Below are 14,115 nucleotides of genomic sequence, written 5' to 3'. Positions count from 1 at the left end.
CGACGTTTCGGGCACATGCCCTTCTTCAGGAATGAGCAGAGAGTGTTCAGCAGGAGAAGATAAAAGGTAGGGAGGAGGGACTTGGAGGAGGGGCGTTGGAAATGTGATAGGTGGAAAGAGGTCAAGGTGAATATCTGGTGAGCCTTGTGAATGTCTGTTCTGGCACAGCAACTGTTCTCATTAAGCCTGTATCATACAATTTGAAAGTCAATAGGTAGAATCTTATAGGGGCCTGAGTGACGTTGGCAATGGTGAGATTTGTGGCAGAATTGGATGAGAAGTCCAACGAGGCCAACCTTAACTTCTGGCGGATCTCCTTCCACCTTTTATGCTTTTCACAAGTGGCATGGCATGTTTCTCACTCAGCAGCAGAGGCCAGAATCCAATTAAGTGGGATTATTGTTAGTTAAGTGTCTCGAAAATGGCACAATTTACCTTATTAATATTCATCTTTCTATCTTACCAAATAAACAAGATATTGAGGAAAATCAGGGTGGGTACTTAGCAAATTCAGCTCACTGTGACCATCCTCCAAATAACATCTCAGGGCATGATCTACGGGCACCAGCTACATGCAATCATTGTCCACGGGCATTGGCATCCAGCATTCACCAATCCCTCATTCCATCATGGCACCTCTCAAGTTTACTTGCAGTGTGCTCTGGAAATACAGACTTACATTGCAGAGTGCACAGACAACTAACAATGGAAAACCTGCTGCAGACACACTTTGCATGCATGGACTGGCACTGTCTTGAATGTTTGGACCAGCTGCACCTCAGAGCTACTGTCATGGTATTAGTTCCTTTAGTACATGCTCATGACAGCCAGTCCTTGACTTGCCTTACCATGTTAATTAGTGCATTCACACATCAGGCAGCTTGCCTTGTTGATCAGCAATCTTCAGTCAAGGGTATTTTCATTTTGTTGTATGGCGATGTGCTACATCAGTCTCACACTTGCACAACGTGCCAGAAGCTTACTTGGCAAACACAAGGCGTCTGCAGCCAGCAGGAAACAATGTCTCAATGTCTTAGGGGAATAATCCTCTTCGAAGCCCATGGAGGCATCCAACAACCAGTGAGTTCCAGCACAGTATGTCAAGGGCAACCTCTGATACTTATCTGGGGATTAGCCATGGTCAGCCATCCGCTTGTGGTCAGAGCTCTGTGGTCAGGGAACAAGGGTGTGGAGTGTCTTGAAGAGAGAAATAACATTGCACACAGACCCATGCACTGTAATGGACAGAAACCTGAAGGGTCCCTAATCTCTGACAATATGACTACATTGTCCCCTGTTTGTTTTGCACCTCACTGCTGCAGGCATTGCTAACCAAACCATGCACAAGAATACTTTTGGAAACAGACATCAAGAAAGGGTAGAAATATTGTAGGATGAGGGCCAAAATACCAATGGTACCCATTACCTCTACATGCCTTGTTTCTTGTTTCCAAATGATGCAGCAGGCTCTCAACGTAGACATCAGTCATGTTACATCATACGTGGCCATGCAAATATCTTTCATGCTGGAACAATGACATTTAGGGCTTCACCGAGTGACAAGCAATCAGCTGTGAAGTGAAAGAAATGCCATTTATAATAAAGAGCAAAGTAAATACAATGTTGTCAGCTGTGCCACAAGGGTGCCCTCAATATGTTTTCTTCTTCCTCTCCCTCTCACTATCTCTTCGTGTACTCCCTGGTTTCACAGCTGGGTCGAGGGAACCTGGAGACTTGTTTGAGAGACCCAGGGCAGCTTGGACGGGTCAGACGTAGAGGGTCTTCTGGCCAGATGAAATGTGACCCTCGATAGTGTGAATTTCCATGGGTCAGAAGGACACAGGCAGGATGGAGATGGAGGACCTGGCCACCTGAGCAGAGACTTGTGAGGGGGCTGTATGTGGTTCCTCCGCTGGCTGGCTCCCCCCTTCTCCTTGTAAGGAATGCTCGACATGTTCCCCATCCCCTGTCACCGTGCCTGCGATCCTGAGGAGGCAGATGGGTGCCATGTGTGCGCACCTTTCCAGCAGGCTCTGATGGTGCTGGTCCTGCCTTTGTATAGCAGTGGTCAACCTGAGCATGACGCCAGTGAGAAGGTTACAAGACCTGCTGCATTGATGCAGCTTCTGGGCAATGAGAGCCATTTCCTCCTCCATACCAGTCAGTCCCTTCTGCTCCTCCCTGGACGTCTCTTGGCTGCATTACAGCTTGGTATGGCAACCGATCTGCCCAACGCCACGAGAAATCACGGAGACTTATGAATTTAGCCTAGTCCATCAGATAAACCAGCCTTGCATCCTTTGACTTTGTCTGCACTTACTGCTGCCTCAGGAAAGCAGCCAATATACTCAAAGACCCTCCCATCTCAGTTATATGCTCTTCTACCCTCTTCCATCAGGCAGAAAATACAAATGTTTAAAAACACATTATGAGTCATTTGAACAGACCTTCCATGAATTAGAGTTGATCTTTATCTGCATCTTCTCTGTAATACTATTTTCTGCAATCTGTTCCAATACTCTGATGTAAGGTATGATTTGTCAGGATGGCACACAAAATAATACTTTTTCACTGTATCTCAGTTCATGTGGTAATAATAAATCAAATCAAATCAAATCTACATGAAGTCCCTGATTGCCAACATCATGGGGTCCGTTTCTGCCTGGGGCTGAGCATCTGCCCAGTCTCTAGCAGTCCTCCAAGTGCCAGCAACCTGGGGGCATTTCTTCCTTAGCCAGCTGCAGAGCCGTTGCAGTGAGGTGCTCACTAGCATTAGAAGTTTTTTTTAAAAAACTTGAGTAGACAAATTCTTTTAAGGCAGCTCTGATTATTTTACGACCTATAGTATTGTAATTGAGCAATGATCCAAAATTAGTTTTCTTAAATAGTCAGGGAACAAGGCTGCAGAGCCGTTGCAGTGAGGTGCTCACTAGTTTATGTTTTTGAACACTAATATTAACAGCAAACTGTCATTAAGTGAGATGTTAGAGGGTATGGGGTGCAGGTAAGACCCTTGCTAATGCTTCCTATGAGGACTCAGTGCCCTTGTTCTCAGAGGTCGAGGAGGTGACTTCTTGGGGAGCTGCCTGTTTGTCTGTGCAGTTGCTGGAAGACACAGAGAGCAGACATCATAGTCAGTGGTCAGAAGTGGTATGCAATGAATGAGGCTGACAGCGGGATTAATGTGAAAGTTGCAGTGAAATGAAGCATGGTACTTTGTTGATGGGATATTGATGGTTTGGCATCACTGGAGCAGTTCTAGTCTTCTCCTGTGATGCTCAGAACTCTCACCCTGTATGGGATAAGGAGCCTACAATGTGTGGACTGTCTTCCAACGTAATGAGAGAAAGAGAGGAATTGAGTGAGATAGAAGTGGGTCAAAGGGCTGTTAGCGCTAGCACAGGTGAACAGAAGGTGGTGGGGTATTCCAAACAGTTGAATAGACAGCACAGAGGCTGTGCAGAATTAGTTGTATGGGAGATTTGGAGAGTGGGTGAGAGTGAGTGAGGGAAGATTTTGCAAGCATCTTCTTTGCACCAATGCCCAAATGGGACCTCCAGGTCCCTGTCAGAGAACCACAGACCCATCTTTCCTGCTTTCACATCTTCCACGGAAGAAGATTCTCTGTGAATGGGCAGGGCTGCTTCAGAATGCCAGTGCTCATCTGGGTTTACAGCAGCTTCTTAAAGATGGCGTAGATGCCAGAGATGGCAGACTTTTGGCAGATATCTACTGAATGGCGAGTTGTTCTGAAAACAACATGTGGTAAGATGGGACCAGGATTGGACATGTCACATACCACCATAGGGCCGGGTAGATAGTTGATGGGATGAGTTTGGGAAAATATGGCAAGAAAACTTGCTAAACTTTATGGTAAAAATTCCTTCTTAAAAACTCTACTTAACTCAAACTTAGCCAAAATAATATAAGATTCAGTCAAATGTTTCTTAAGTTTTCATGTCAAAAGCAGGTAGCCTGTTAAAAGCATGTTGTACATGAAATATATAGCCGCTTTGTTTTTGTCAATGACATATTAATACAACAACCACGATTTGATATTGACATAACCATTAATCCATAGCTTGCAGCTCTGATTATAGATTAATCCAATTTCTGGTTTCTAATGACAAGCCTTTCTTCATGACAGGTTTATAATGCCCATCAATTAAATCATCCTCATTATTTCACTTGGTGGGCTTCCTTATCTTCCAATTTATATTTTTATTTGCAGAAGATAAAATTTGTAGTTTAATGACAGATAGTCGACTAGTTTTAACGAGTTGATACTGAATATGAATTGTCCTTATTTCCTGTGCAATTAATAATGTAAAAACAGTCATGTCTTTTAACAACTGAATCAAATTCTCAACCGAAGTAAAGCTAAATAACCTGTCCAGAATTGGCGGAAATATATGTTAATTCATCTAATTATTCTGTCTAATCTTTTGCTAGTCTTCTGTCTCCATTTTTAAAGGAGCTGTTTACAATTATAGAAAGGTGTAGTATGGAGAAGGCCCTTCAGCCCATCAAGCAAACACCATCAAAAATACACTTTCCTGCACCAGGCTCACTGCCTTAAACATTATGATACTTCAAGTGCACATTCAAGTACAGGTAGACAATCCTTTATTCGAAATTCCAAAATCCGAAAAGCTCTGAAATCCAAAGTTTTTTTTCCCCTGAAGTTTTTTCTCATTAACAAGGTTGTTTGGCATGCAAACAGTTAACACAACTCCAAACCCACTCGACACACGTCACACAGATGTGATGTAGCAACGCGACCCAGCACTGCCAGGTGTCAATTCTGTCTCAGTGCTCATAGTCATCACAGGTGGGCCTGCTGTTTGGTAATTGTTTTTTTATCTTACTATGAAAATGTCATTTAATCATTTATCCAAAAAATTCCGACATCCGAAAGACAGCTGGTCCAGAAGGTTTTGGAGAAAGAATTGTCTACCTGTACTTGTTTAAGGTGTGTGATTACCCGCCTCAGATTTCCTCCCAAGCAATGCAAACTAGAGCCCCATAATACTCTGAATGGAAAAAACATCCTCAAATACCCTCATAACCTTGCTCTTGATCCTTTGGGGAACAGCTGTTTCCTATCCACTCTGTCCATGCCGCTCATAATCTTATACACCTCTACCAAGATCCCCCTTCATCCTTCTCTGTTCCAAAGAAAGTAGCTGCAATTATCCAGTCTTTCTTCACAGCTGAAATACTCCATCCTAGACAAATTCCGGTGAATTTCCTCTGCACCCCGTCCAGTGCAATCACATCCTTCCTATATTGTGGTGACCAGAACTGCATGATGTTCATTGTGGGGACTAAATGTAATCAGACGTGGCCAGAACGTTTAAGACTGGAATAAAAAATAAATTATTATAGTTTAATTAATAGACCGATTAATATGTTTTAAAAATTAACGTTCTGCACTATAATGGCTGACTGTATTCCCATGCCTCTCAGAAGGGCAATTTTGATTTGTATTTGCATTTCCTTTCCAGCTTATCAAAGCCGTAAGTCAACTGATAGCAGATGTGGGAATGGGAGGCACTCGGTTTCAGCAGTCACTGGCGATAATTAACAATTTTGCAAATGGAGATAAGCCCTTGAGTGTAAGTAAAGTTTAGAAAAATTACTTTAACGTCTGTTTGTAAGCAAGGTATTGAATGCTGCGTCCATGTATAAAATGCGCTGACCTATCATCAGAACAACAGTGGCCTGTTTCCACACTGTAGGGAATCTAATCTAATCTATAACTGTAGAGATAAAGTGTTGCAACTGCCTGTGTAACTTTCTGAATTAAGCAACCATTGCTCTTCGCCCGTCAATTCCCAAGCTTTTGCGCCCAAATTACATGATTGAAACTTGACATATGTGGAATTAGTGACAAATGTTATAACGTTTTAGTTGTTTTTTTTATTCCCTGGCTTCAAGAAAGAAAAATGGGGTTCTGTCTCGTGAACTGTGGTCTTCAACAATTATTGAAGAGGTAGCCTCCTCCCCACTCACCGTCTTATTCAGAGTAATAGGTGGGCTTCCAATGTTGCCAGTAAAAGAGGGTGAACAACTCTAAAGCCTACCATCCCCACCAGGAGGGCTGGGCACTGCTGAAGCAGGTCAGGGACCTTGAGGGTGTCTGTGCAGGTGCAGATCCAGAGCAAAACTTGTAAGGGTTGAAGGTATTATATCCCTTGATGTAGAGAGGAAAATCCCTCCAGAAATATCACTCAATCTGCCCTGTGTCCCTTCTAGCCCAGGATGCTGTCATTGGGACATGGGATTATGTGGCTGCCAATCATCTCTCAACCTGCTACATTGAGGTGGTGGCCTCTGCATTGGATGGAATGCGATTCTGTTAGTGGTCAGGCTGTAAAATTGAACTTATTTGGGGCCTTTAATATCTTAATTGGTGCCCAGTCAACCCAATACTCAGTCCAACCCTGGAAAGTAAAATAAAGCAAAGAGCTGTGGATGAAGCTCTGAAACAAAAGCAGAAATAATGGGAGAAACTCAACTGATCTTGCAGCATCAGTAGAGAGAAAGCAGAGTTAACATTTCGTGTCTGATGACCTTTCTCAGAGCTGAACTTGAAATGTTAACTCTGCTTTCTCTCCACAGTTGCTGCCAGACCTGCTGAGTTTCTCCAGCTATTTCTGTTTTTGTTCCCAACCCTGGACAGGTTCCCTGGCAGCTGGAATGTACAGGGAGATATCTGAGAATGACTCCTTCCCACTTTCCCAGCTCTGCACCTGTCACTTTAGGGTCAGGAACTTTCAGCCTGTAGTTTTATTGTGGATGTCAGACATAAGCATAGGTTAGCAATAGTTAAATGTTTTTTATATGTGATTTGAAAGTAACCTTTCCTTGGGTTCACATCCTCTAGAACACTTTATTTCCTATGGAAGTGAAGGATCTGACTAAGCGAATAAGAACTGTGTTAATGGCCACAGCTCAGATGAAAGAGCATGAGAAGGATCCAGAGATGCTGATTGATCTTCAGTACAGTCTAGCAAACTCATATGCCAGTACTCCTGAACTACGAATGACGTGGCTTGAGAGCATGGCAAAGATTCATATACGAAATGGAGATGTGTCAGAGGTAATTTGCGCCATCTTATTTGTTAAGATATTGATTCCTGTTTCTGCCTAAACAAATTGAATGCATTTTAATCTCCAATCAAAGCCTTAGGAAAAGAAGAGATGAAGAAATGTGAAGAAGCTGTATATGAAGACAACGATGGACGTGTTTGATCAGCTCTTCCTACAGGAAACATCATGATTGAAACATCAATCTGAGTCAAAAACCAAGCTTGCACTGCACCATGGGATAGGTTTCCTCAGCATCTTCTTGCAATGTATGAATGTACAGGCCCTGCTTGGTTTGGTGATGTTTGAGGGAAGTCACTTATTGATCTAACTAGAGGGGACTGTAGAACTGAAGTGTTAAAAGTTCATTGCCTGTTAGCAGCTAGTTAGAGGTTACACTGACATTGGCATTGTTACAGAGACTGAGGGGAACCTGGAGATTAATGATCCTTTGAAATCCTAAGCTGTTCTGGCCACAAGACCATACAGTATCATTAAAATGGGGGGTGTTTATGGCCCTCCTCAGTCTTAACCTTTTGAGATACATTAATCAAATCAGCCACAAAGCCTTTAACCCTATTATTAATCTCATACATTTGGGAATATAATTACATATCCCACTAACCCCATGTTTCTGACTTCATAAATTCAGGCAAGCTAGAAATTTCACTATTCCCTTGGAATGCGTTCTCTTTGGACTTGGAAGGCTGTATCTTGCTGAGTGGAAGACTGTTTTATTGATTCTCTTGCTGACAGTCTGAGGTCTGGTCAGCTGTTTCCTCTGGTTCACTTTTAATCCTTGGATTCCCTTCTCTGAGGTTGCCTTCCCTGCTGAAACAAGCAATTTTGTTTTGCTGTACCTTAAATTGTTGGACACCGGTTATCCCTTCTCAGTGATGGTTTCCATGGAGTTTTGTTGCACCACAACTGTGACAGCAGAATTTTATTCTCAATCTGTGTGCAGATCTGTGCTAAAACATGTAGACTTTGGAGATCAATTTTAGATCTCTCTTTTCTAGACTATTCTACCACATTAATCTCTCTATATGGGTAGCTATTCAACTGTGTCCTACTCTGCCACACTTTCTGTAGGTAACCTATTGCATGATAGATAAAGTATTTACTCTTCATAGCTGAGCATTGTCCAAGGAGTTTTAACTCCCAGGCCCTACCTACAACGGCTCCGTGAGACTCCTTCCCAAACTGGGGAGACCAATGGGACTGGTATTTTGGCTGCAGGAGGCCACTGTAGAAATCTAGGTGGCTAGCAGGGACTGAGGTGGAGCTTCACAGATATGGGAGAATTAGGGAAACACAGGATAAAGGAGGCCCAAGGTTTCCTTGTGGAGCCCAGAGAGACAATTGTGCTCCTGGGTTAGAAGAAAACTAAAAGTTAAAGCTACAAATAAATTTTTCTGGTCCTCTTCATTGATCCAACTGATTGGCCTGGATTCACTGCCCAAGTTTATGTTACAATGAGGCCTGATGACATAATCAGGGCCTGATCTATATTTTTAAGCGCTGACTGCAGTCTTTTGGCTGGTTTCCACTTCACCCATTCAAAAGAACAGGTGAATGTAAGAATAATAAAATTAGGTTATGAGAAATGAGGGGAATTGAAGGAGGGTAAATCCTTCAATTCAATGAGCCTATTTTAACTGCCTACTCTCTGCCAGATCGACAAAGTTAAAATCGACCCTTGTGTCATTGGAGAGCAAAATGGATTTGTCTGGTCACAATGTGGATTTTTAAAAATAAAGTTCTGAATGACTGTAGAAATGCCAGCGTTTATTGCCATCTCAAAATCGTCCTTGAGAAAAGGGTGGTGAACTGTCATCTTGAATCTCTGCCATCATGCGTTGCAGTGAAATGTATTTTCTTATATAACATTTATATTTCTGATATTGCAGGCTGCAATGTGCTACATCCACATAGCTGCTCTTATATCAGAGTACCTGAAAAGAAGAGGTAGGTGAATATTTAAATACAAGTACAAACTTGTTAACCAATATATCTATGACATTCATACTAGAAGGGTTATCTTGGTGGAAAGATGAAAGCAGACTGTATGTATAGTAAAGCACATATTTGAATGGCTGGATTTAGTATGCAACCTTGGTTCTAATGGCTCGACCATAATTTGAACTTGCCTGAAGATACTAAAACAGAGATACATACAGGTCTAACATTGGATTGCTGATTAGATGCTCCCTAATGTAAGGGAGTGTGTAGAAATGTTCCTGCAGACAGGGAAGTAGTAAATGAAAGCCTACCACTTAAGAAAGGAGAAAGAGTAACAATGGAAAACTGCAGACCTATCAGTTTAATATCAGAAGTTAGGAAAGTGTTCAAATCTATTCTAAAGGTTGTGATGACTGGATAGGAGAGTGTCCAGATGGGGCAGAGTCAAGATGGGTGTACAAAGAGCAGAACGCATTTGATAAACTCGGCATTTTTTGAGGATGTTGCTCACAGCTTTGATGAAGGAGAATGAGTGGATGTGGTGTATTCAGAAAGTTTCCCTGCACAGGAGATTAGTAAATAAAGTTAGAACATGTGGCTTTGGGGACAATGTACTAGTAAAGATTGAGAATTGATTAACAGACAGAAAGCAGAGAGTAGGAACAGTTAGATTTTTTTGGTTGGCATGTCATTAATAGGGGGTACTGCAAGGATCAGTGCTCAGTCCAAAACTGATCATAACCTATATAAATCAATTAGATGTGGGAGCCAATTGTAATATTTTCTAATTTGGTGATGAGTCACAAACTGTGAATGTAATCTGTGAGGATGATGTAAGGAGGCTTCAAGAAAACTTGAGCAAAAGAGTGAATAGGCTCGAACATAACAAATGGAATATAATGGAAGTAAGTGCTGTTGTTTGGTCATATAGAACTTGAGTATTACTGACAAAACACACATTTTGTTGAGGGTTTTTCAGCAAAATGCAAGTATGATGTTGAAAAATCTGAGGCTCATTTGGAGCTTCACTGAGGGTCAGACACTGAGACCTTTGTTTTAAAATCACCATTATAGAACAGAATCCCTTCATTGGAACTCTGTTGGAGGTAAATCTCTGAATGTAGTTCCCCCTCTGCATCTTTGTCTGGGTTTGTGAGCTGCGTGGTTGAGGGATATCACTTATCCTCAAGTAACTAACCAGTTACCTAGTGGTCTGGGTCGGATAGATGGGAGAATTAACAGTTGGCTCAGGCTGAATATGTTATAACTGCTGCCAGGAATCCAGGCACAGAACTGCTTGTGGTTATGCACAGGTTACATGTTCATAAATAGAAAGTCTTCCTGTTCTAGAACACTGTTGAATGCAGTGTCAGATCCACTGTTGAGGTCATGAAAATCTAGAAAATAAGGCAGTGTACTCATGTGTTTCTTGCTTGTGATCTCCATGGAAATCGATAGAATGTAGCATCGCAAATGATGTCTTGCCTCATAAACACTCTGCACTGAAACCTGATTTAGACGGTTTAGGCCAGACTTTCATCCCAGAGATGGAGCTAACCTCCCTGTCTCAATCCTGCTTCTGTTGCTGTGCTGGTAGGAAATGTGTTTTTTTTTCCATTACCATGGCCTTAACTGGGCTTTTATCAGCAAGGCCAAGGTGGAGAAGTGAAATGATTCTGAAATGGGCATATTAAAAGACCTGCCTCCATTTCCGAAGAAACTTGGCCTTGTTCTTCAGGAGGAATCAGTGCCAAGTTGAGCTGTATTGGGAAGAGCTTGCAATCAATAGAAATGTAAAACCTAAGATCAATTGAGACCCCTTGCCTCACCTCCTTCACTCCACACCCCTACTTCCAACCATTTTCCATAGTATGAACAGAACTCATCAACTCAATTTGTGGAAACCTTTGAATTGCCCATAAAAGTCCCTGAGTAAACACACTCACTTCAAGCCAGTCAGAGGCAGATCAAGCACTAGAAATCCTAGCCTGATTTTTGGCAAACTCTTCACTTCTTTTTTATCTGAAAGTAGATTATTGCTTCTGGTACCTTCACACCCATTCCCTTGCAGGAAAGAATAAGTTGCATTACTGGAAGGACCTATAAGCTAATTAGCAATCTGATAGCTCACATCATGAGCGCTCCATGGTGGCCAAATTTAAGCCCTGGAGTGAGACTTGCATTTGTTGCCCTATTCCTCCAAAATACTGAGCAAACTGTGATTTAGTTCCTTACTGCAAAAGCTTTATGAATGACAACGTTCTAAATTAATATGATGCAAGTTTTGTGTGGGCTTCTTTTGACAAAGTTTTCGGATCCAAATTAAGTATTTTTCGACTTTAATATCATTTGTGTTTTTTTTTAACAGTAGTGTCATATTATTCTAATACTGCCTTGCTATAGGTTATTGGAAATCAGAAGTGACTCGTTTATCAACCACCTTCTCTGAAGAATCACATAACCCTGACAGTAACCAATTACTAACATCAAATGAAGGAAGAAGTGAGTGATCTAACAATGCTTTGTGATGTGTGCAAGGGCAACTCCATGCATATTTCATTAACACTGTAGTGGCTTTACTGTCTTTGATGATTACTTCTTGCTAATATGTTTAAACATATCCAAGTATTAATTTATAATTTGCAGCTTTAGCAAGCAGTAAACTAAACTTTCATGTTTACACATTTGCTTTTCTGACAATTCATGTGCTTTGTTAATATTAATTATTTTTAAATAATATTTCTTTCATATGTGAATATTACATACTCAATTCTCTTCTTGTTAGATTTTGTAAAGAGGAAGTGGGCCATTAGTTAGAACATGTCAGTACCACCCCAAAATAGATGTACTTTCTTTGTTAACTGGTCATAGAAAGTAATCTCTTTCACCTCCAGATTAAACTTACAAAACATTATAATGTAACTACTTCCCTACATAACTAAAAAAAAGTCCTGCTATTGACCTAAAAAATTCAATTTGGTAATTTACTAAATTTTATTTTCAAATTTAGAAGTGCTGCAAGTTTTGTTTTCTAACCATTAAAATCTGTTCTGTCAGGCTCACACACCCCTGAAGAGTTTATTATTAGCATAAATGCAATGTTTTTAGATTATTTTTGTATTCCCCCTTATATTGAGGCAGTTGTGTTCTCTTGCTTGCAAGTTGGTTTGTTTTATTAACAATTACTGCAGTATCTGTGTAAAATGGGTCACTAATTTCTCCATTTGCTTTTGTACCAGTGAAGAGCATTTTTCAAACAAAGGATATTACCAAGAATGGAGAATTTTAACTGGGGGGAATAACTGAGTTTGCTGGCATTGATTTCTGTCGAACTGAGAATGTTGAGGGGAAATTTAATTGAGGTGTATAAAATCATCAGAAGCACAGACCTAATGGATTGAGATGATCTATTTCCTTTATTAAAGAGTTCAATAATACAGAGACATAGCTTTAAAGTAATTCATGAAAGTAACAGAGAGTTGAGAAATGTTTCATGCAGAGGATAGTGGGGGTCAGGGGTTCAGTGCCTGCAAAGAATGGTGGAGGCAGAAATCCTCATCATGTTAAAGAAACTCTTGGGCATATACATTAACTGCTGCAACATATGGGGTTTCTGGCCAAAACTAAATGTGTGGTATCAGGTGTGTTATCTTTCTCAGCCAACATAGACATGGAGGGCTGAAGACTATCTTCTGTGGTGTAATTGTTTCAATGTTTCTATATTTCTCAACCTGACTTCTACTGCGTGGTTAGTAGTAATAACTTTTATTTATATAACCCATTCAACATTATAAAATGTCCTGAAGTTCTGAGAATGCTCATGAGGCCAGAATCCAACCACAATATAGCTCTGAACCTGGGGTAGATCACAGAGATATGGTTTGGTGAGGGATTTGAAAACTAGGATGAAAATTTTAAACTTTAGACTTTTCTTGACTGGGATCCAATGTAGATCAGAAAGTATAGGGTCAGTGGACAAATGAAACTTGGGGCAAGTAAAGAGAAAGACAGCTGAGTTTTTAATGACCAGAGGTTCACGGAGGGTAGAATATGGCAGACTGGCCAGAAGTGCATTGGAATAGTTAAGGAAACTAAGGCATGCATGTGGGTTTCAGCAGGTGAGCTGAGGTGTGGGTGGAACTGGATAGTGTTGTGGAGGTAGAAATGGGCAGTTGTAATGATGGTGCCAGTTTGTGATCAGTGGCTCATCTTGGGGACAAATACGACATTAAAGTTGTGAACAATCTGGTTCAGCCTAAGATTGACAGGTCTGATCGAGAAGAGTCACTGAGGAGGAACTTGCAAGCAAACAATCTCCTTTCCCCCATCTAATCAGCAATTTCCAGCATTTTCTGCTTCTATTTATAAATTTCCATCATCCACAGTAGTTTAATTCTCGAAAGGCTCTTGTGCATATCTGGTCCACTTTTCTCTGATGTCATAAGAATTGTCAACTGAAGAATTCATTTCGATGGATATCACTCTATTTTATCATTGCTTTTCCAGTCAGATAATACTCCAGAGCTTAAGGTACATCAGGGTGCAACCTAAAGCATCAAATCTGCAGATACGGTTCTTCAGAAAGACAACAAATCCCCAGAGAAATGCTTTGGCTTTTTTGAGAACTGAGTTAGAAAAGAAAGCTATCATCGCTTTTGCAAATATTAAGCATATTATGGTTACTAAGATTGCCATGGTGTCAAACCATAATTCATGCATTCAGTTGAAGCAGTCACAAGTTTTTCATCTGCTTTGTTCTAAATTCATTTAGAGCCAACTTTGAAATTTTTCAATGAGACATCTATTTTACAGATGTTTTAGTATTCGGTAAGAATAAGGTAATGGTCCATAAATGGGCGGCATGGTTGCTCAGTGGTTAGCACTGCTGCCTCACAGTGCCAGGGGCCCAGGTTTGATTCCAGCCTCAGGCAACTGTCTGAGTTGCACATTCTCCCTGTGTCTGCGTGGGTTTCCTCCAGGTGCTCCAGTTTCCTTGCACAATCCAAAGATGTGCAGGTTAGGTGAATTGGCCGCACAAAATTGCCCATTGTGTTCAGGGAT

At 41.1% G+C, this 14,115-nt stretch overlaps 1 protein-coding gene across 9 annotated transcripts in view; it reads left to right on the top strand.

The window, feature by feature from the left end:
- The window catches only part of dock10 (dedicator of cytokinesis 10), a 333,676-nt gene that overhangs the window by 269,188 nt on the left and 50,373 nt on the right, over positions 1-14,115 (top strand). For 7 of the 9 annotated variants that reach the window (XM_043702107.1, XM_043702105.1, XM_043702103.1 and 4 more), the window contains 4 exons: positions 5,508-5,618; positions 6,890-7,105; positions 9,003-9,060; positions 11,458-11,556. In XM_043702107.1, coding sequence (XP_043558042.1) covers positions 5,508-5,618; positions 6,890-7,105; positions 9,003-9,060; positions 11,458-11,556 — 484 coding nt within the window. The remainder of the gene's footprint in view (positions 1-5,507; positions 5,619-6,889; positions 7,106-9,002; positions 9,061-11,457; positions 11,557-14,115) is intronic. The other 2 variants (XM_043702109.1, XM_043702110.1) reach the window with 1 other exon arrangement.

Source organism: Chiloscyllium plagiosum, chromosome 13 (assembly GCF_004010195.1).
Source record: "Chiloscyllium plagiosum isolate BGI_BamShark_2017 chromosome 13, ASM401019v2, whole genome shotgun sequence".
Taxonomy (NCBI): domain Eukaryota; kingdom Metazoa; phylum Chordata; class Chondrichthyes; order Orectolobiformes; family Hemiscylliidae; genus Chiloscyllium; species Chiloscyllium plagiosum.
Note: the sequence above shows the minus strand (reverse complement) of the source record. Positions and strands in the feature narration are given on the sequence as shown.